The 6,105-nt window shown below is 39.9% G+C and overlaps 1 protein-coding gene across 1 annotated transcript; it reads right to left on the reverse strand.

Annotated features, from left to right (window-relative positions):
- Positions 1-559: 559 nt before the first annotated feature.
- LOC141433902 (kunitz-type serine protease inhibitor A-like) lies at positions 560-5,475 on the reverse strand. The gene is made up of 4 exons (XM_074096019.1): positions 5,234-5,475; positions 2,503-2,691; positions 1,464-1,618; positions 560-954 (listed from the first exon to the last, which is right to left on the reverse strand). The coding sequence occupies exons 1-4, from the start codon at positions 5,346-5,348 to the stop codon at positions 730-732; spliced, it is 684 nt and encodes a 227-aa protein (XP_073952120.1). The 5' UTR covers positions 5,349-5,475; the 3' UTR covers positions 560-729.
- Between the last annotated feature and the right edge of the window lie 630 nt (positions 5,476-6,105).

Raw genomic sequence — 6,105 nt, forward strand, 5'->3', positions numbered from 1 at the left:
CCACCCGGCACCGCCTCGCCTCGAGCGGTTAGTATTCTTCATATGGATTTGTGTGGGCTTGCGCTCACTACATCAACTCCGTAGCGTCACCGGATCGCCTCACTCGCGAGGTTGCCACGCGCGGTCGGCGATGCGGCGCTCTCCATCCCCCTACTCGGAAATTCGTGGACCGCGCGAGGTCCACTCGTTATCAACGCGCCGTCCGCGTGGTTCATTATGCGTTTCCACCAAAGATGCGCGAGGATAGAAACGCTTCATTTACCTATTCTTGCACAGCACATCTGGTTGAAACAGCTGAGGAAAGCGAGGTTGGGTAAATGAAGCGTTCCTATTGGTTCATGAAAAACACATTCTTCGCAACACATCTTCGCACATTTCTGGTGGAAATGGAGTCTATCCCGTTAAAGTAGAGCAGGGCTAACAGTTCTAGCTTCTGTAGACTCCAAGTGCCAGCCGAGCACCATCAGTTGTTCCTGCGCTCCGACTTCTAACCGAAAGGGTATGGTTTTCCATCGCTTTAGGGAAACCAAGATAAAAATAAACCTTGTGTTATCGTAAGTTTCTTATTCTGTATACATATTTTATTAATTTTACTGCACATTGGGAATTTGTAACCGTAAGCCACAAAATATACACAGAACGACAGCGGTTCATATACAGCCTCGTAAACAGGCCCGCCGCACTCCTGACCCGACCCACTGTCGTTTTGTGTGTGTTTTGCGCTTAACACTATCCCGGTATTTGTCCCACCTCCGGTTTTTCTGTGTGCACAGTCTCCCCTGTCACCGTTGTCGGATTTTCACTCTGAGTTGCGCTATGGCCTCCGTCAACTTTCTGAGCTTTGCCTCGGTGAGGAGTTGTGTCTAGAGGATTGATTATTATGACCTTCTTCATGTGGTCAGTAACCGATGTCTTACCGACTGGGCCGTTGCCGAATCTACATATCGCGTCGCACTGTAAAGGAAAAATAAAATTAGTTTAATTATCCATCTCACTTGATTATCACTGCTATAATCTTTCTTCTTCTTTGTCGGACATTTCTGACAGAACAGTCGTGGTCTCGTAACACGTCGAACAAGTTTATACTACGTCAGTTGTCCCTGGTTGTCACTTTTTTGGTGTAAGTGTTACGATAAGAGGAGTATTTTTTAGGGCTTTTGTCTGGTCAGTCCAGCGCATGGGAGAACTTCCTCTTGATCTTTTCCCATTGATCCTTTCCTGTACCACTAATCGCTCTGTAGAGTGTTTCCCACGTCGAGTCACGTCCTGCTCCATGTCACTGCTTTATTAATAGGATCTGATTGTCTAAGACAAGACAGTTGGTCTAATAACTAGCCCATGAGGTAAACTAAAGGTTGGACCTGTAGCCTCTGAAGCAGAGGATCATGGGTCCAAATCCGATGATATATATGAAGACCATGATGTATACTTTGGGGTTCAATAGTTTATGCAGAAGTTTAGACCTGCTGTTGGCTATAGAAGTTGTTTTTGTTGCCACCGCAGCCCGAATAGATGGTCTCCTTGCAAACATGCCACAACTCGTCGTAGTACCATCTCTTGGTATCGCCAAAGCAAAAACCGTAGTCGAACCTCAAACTGCAGTAATGTGGTCGGATTTCTGTGAAAAACGGTGGTGTTACTAAGAGTTAATGTCATTCAGTGAAAATGGAAAATCGTCCGTATTGATTTCCATACAGAAAAGATTTTTTGGAATATTTTTGTATTTTTTTATTTCATTTCCAAATTTTTACTTTTACGGTCGATCCCGTAAAAACCGAATTTGAAAATACAAACTGAAATATAGATGCACAGAAAAAACAGAGATAAAATAAAATCCGCCATCACTGGGAATCGAACCCAGGTCCTCGGTAACGTTCCGTACCGCGTGCTATACGGCCGATTAGCACCACGTCGTCCTATCATCGTGTTTTTTTTCTGTGCGTATATTGACCAGTTTGTTTTTTCAAATTCCATACAGAAATTTCTAGAAAAATCTCTTAGTTATTTTTATTTTTTGTCGATTTAATTTGTGGAAAACTTTCATAGGCTTTAAGGTGAACTGTATATTAATTAAGTTATAAGACATGCGAAGACGATTCAGTCGATAAGCAAAGTCAAGCTCTATTGTAATTGAGTTCCGTGTTACGCGATGAAACTTGAAGAGATTAAAATTTTCTGATATTAGGTTTAATAACACTAAAATCGCTAAATGAGTTTGAACGATAATTTGTTTATTATTACGAAATATTTTAAGCTACATGGATATATATATATTTTTTGTTCTTTCAAGATTCAATATGGGCCTAAAACATTCATGGCGTGGAATGGAAAAAAGCAAATGGTACCCAAGCTAACCGAAAAGTACTATACGCCACGGCTGACTACGAATTGACCCAAAACATGTCGAGCTAAACTTGATTTAAGACGAGAGTTATCCGGTACAATATCATTAAATAATTATGAGAGAGTCTCGCGGTAGTTTTATGTTAAAAATTCACTTACTGCGTCCAAACTGAGTGAGACAAGTATCAATGCATTCACTGAACGTGTCAAATCGATTTCCGTTGCCCATGCAGCCCCCCCACTGGAACCTTCTGGTGCAGTTCATGTCCAAAGGGTCGAAGTAGTACATATTTATGGCGGCACGGCATGGCCCAGGATCTGGCTTGAGCAAACAGGTTTTGTCGGCAACTAAAACCAAAAAACAAATTAGTAACTTTTAGAGTTAATTTTTTTCAAAATTTTTTGTAATTTGAACGGCCATCTATCAGAAGGCATGCTAATTGCGAGAATTCGCACAAAATAACGGCACTATTCGCATGTTCTTTGGGAGATGGCGGATGCCAACCAAAGGTATCCGTGTGTAAACTTAATAGATCCAGCTTTCATTTATTTATTTATTTATCAAGAATATCCTTAACTTATTTACAGTTTCCCAACACATTAGGCTAATAACAGACAGCCAAGATTCAATGCTTTAGACCTCATGAATCATGAAATCATCATCATGATTCATGAATTTTACTAATTATAATCATCAGTTAAATGTACATAGTTATATTTAGCTAAAGTATTACATACATAATAATATACCTATATTATGTATGACTATACAACTAATACAATTACAACGAACTAGAAACAAATTTACTAATAATGTGAATAAATTCGTTAACACTACATATATATATGGAATATATCCATTTCTGGGTGCTGACCATTTAGCGCATTGAACGCAATGAGCGCTTGGGGTGACACTCTTTCCCGGCCCGGATAACACCGGCATGGAAGTACCGGCCCTGTTTTTTGTGTACACGCCCATAGAAACTGACAGGAGCTTCTATGGGCGTGTACACGAAAAACAGGGTCGGTATTTCCATGTCGGTATTATCCGGGCCGGGAAAGAGTGTCACCCAGCGCCTGCGCGCTGGGAGCATGACGAGCGCTCACCGAGCACACCGCTCCCTGCGAGTGCCCTAAGTGCCCTAAGTTTCGATCGCGTTTGCGTTTAAATCTAAATTTGTATGCAAACACGAACAGCACCTCCAGCGGAACGTTTGCGATGTTCGTGTTTCCATACAAATTGAGATTTTAACGCGAACGCGATCGAGACGTATTTTTTAACCGAAAACTTACACTAAGGGTAGAGAACAGTCGTCGCGAGCGCAACAAACGGTACCGGTCCGGCACAGAGAGACGACACCGCCTCTCAGTAACACGATTGTCCACTTTATTATGAAGGAGCAGATAGTAATAGGTATATTAGGTTGATTCTAGGGTGTAAAGCCGCACCGTTCCCGTCACAAAATAGACGAGATTAAGAAAGGGTGGTACCCATAAGTATAACTTCCTATACAGAAATCTAGGAAATTTGGATTGAAGTTACGGAATTTTACTATACATAAACATTAAATACATAAACATCACGCCTATGTATTCCCAAATGGGGTAGACAGGGCACACGAAACGTCACTTCGTCACTTCGGAGCCACTTTTAACAATTTAAGGTTTTAAGTTTGACAACAATGGTACTACCTACAATAGTGACATGTTGCTAGCCTGTCGCCTACGGTATACCTTAACCTATATCCTCAGTCGCCTCTTACGACATCCACTACACTATACTCTACTACATTCGTCAAATTTCATGTCCCTGAGCCTAGCGGTTCAAATTTTGCGATTTAGTTCCGATCTGATGATAATTTTGGAATAACAAATAATCTATTGTTATTCTCTTTGAGTATTTATCTAGCTAAATACTCAAAGGTTATTCTAGACGCACAGCTATCTACATAGGTACCAGATTTCATCCAAATCTTTCCGTTTCAACGTGAGTAAAACAAAAAATCCCGTGGATATTCCCAAAAATTATAATCGTGATCTTCACTGTCATTGCACTAAAACTAAAACGACTGTGCCAAACATAACTCTAAGTCCAGCGGTTGAGATCCAGCTCTCTTTAAGGAAGGGCTAGCTAGGGCAGCAGCCCAGAGAGTGCGGAACGCGCGCCAAAATTAAGTCATAATCAATATATATTATGCCTTTTTTAGGGTTCCGGAGTCAAAATGGCAAAAACGGAACCCTTATAGTTTCGCCATGTCTGTCTGTCTGTCCGTCCGCGGCTTTTCTCAGGAGCTATCAATGCTAGAAAGCTGTAATTTTACACGCATATATATGAAAACTATGCCGACAAAATGGTACATTAAAAAAAAATTTTTTTTGGGTACCTCTCATAGACGTTTTAATCCAACCCTATAGTTTGGGGTATCGTTGGATAGGTCTTTTAAAACCATTAGGGGGTTGCTAAGACGTTTTTTTGATTCAAATCGAGCGTCCCTCCCCCACTAAAATATAAACCCAGGATGATAGTAAGTACGAGAATTAAATCATTAAATCACTGGCTCATGCATACATGTTAGTCTTAAGGTGGTACGAGTATCAAATTTACAAGGAAAACTATAACGGTTCAGTTTGCTTGAAAATTATTAGAAGTTTTAAAGTAAATAGCAGCCTACGGTATAAAATTTACCTAAACTTGGAAAATTGCGTATAAAATACGAAATCCTTAGAAAAGTATTACTTAATTTTTCGTAATGACTACGGAACCCTATTTTGGGCGTGTCCGACACGCTCTTGGCCGGTTTTGTTAAAATATGAAAGGGCCATAATAATGACTTGCCCAGGGCGCCTTGTTGGTAAAAGCGGGCCCTGATTATGAAGCATCTAAACTTACTTTTCGGAGAATAAGTGGTTCTTCTGTGTAATTCTTTTCTAACTGTATTATACTCTATTTTCCCATAGCTACTACTAATACAAAATAATAACACTAATACTTTAAACGAGTCCATTGTGAAAGAACTTCACGTAATAAAAATATGTTCGTATTGCATCGGCTTCGGAATAAGCAATGAAATTGAGTTGTTTATTGCGATTTTTTATGTGATTTTTATTTTTTGCATTGAACCAAACTTGCGTGATGTCGGACGAATGCAATATCGTCGACGTAAAAATAAATCGCAACGGAAATTGAATGGAAAAAGCAAGTTTTTTTTTTAGCCAAAGCGAAAAACAACTGCATTGTTTTACTTACGAGTATAACCAAGTTCTCCCGCGAAAAGTTATTGACAACAATTGCGTTATAAAATAGACATTTTTTTTTCGTGATTATGAAAAAATAACCGTTAAAATAATATTTAATGTATATTTCTATGCCTATACCTGCTTGTGACTTTCATAGCGTGTTTATTTAGTAATAAGAATACCGACAACGAGGGTGAATATTCGAGCACTTTGACCGGTTGGTTAAACGTAATTTACCATCCCATGCTAGTAAAGCACAACGGAAGGACAATTCGCAAGAATTCTAATCAAGCTTGATTTAACACCGGTACCAAACTAAGACAATTTCATTAAAAAATAACTCTAAAGCCGGCCACACACGCTAGGTTATAACCGATAGCACTGCCTGCCTGCGCAAGCAAAGTTTAAATATATGCAAATTGATATTTTTTGGTTATGCCCGCACAAATGAGCTAAGCAGGCATAACTACTGGTTTTAACCTGGCTTTAGCATCATCTCTTTTAAAAATACTTGCCGAAACGGTA

This window comes from Choristoneura fumiferana, chromosome 13, assembly GCF_025370935.1.
Source record: "Choristoneura fumiferana chromosome 13, NRCan_CFum_1, whole genome shotgun sequence".
Classification (NCBI taxonomy): Eukaryota; Metazoa; Arthropoda; class Insecta; order Lepidoptera; family Tortricidae; genus Choristoneura; species Choristoneura fumiferana.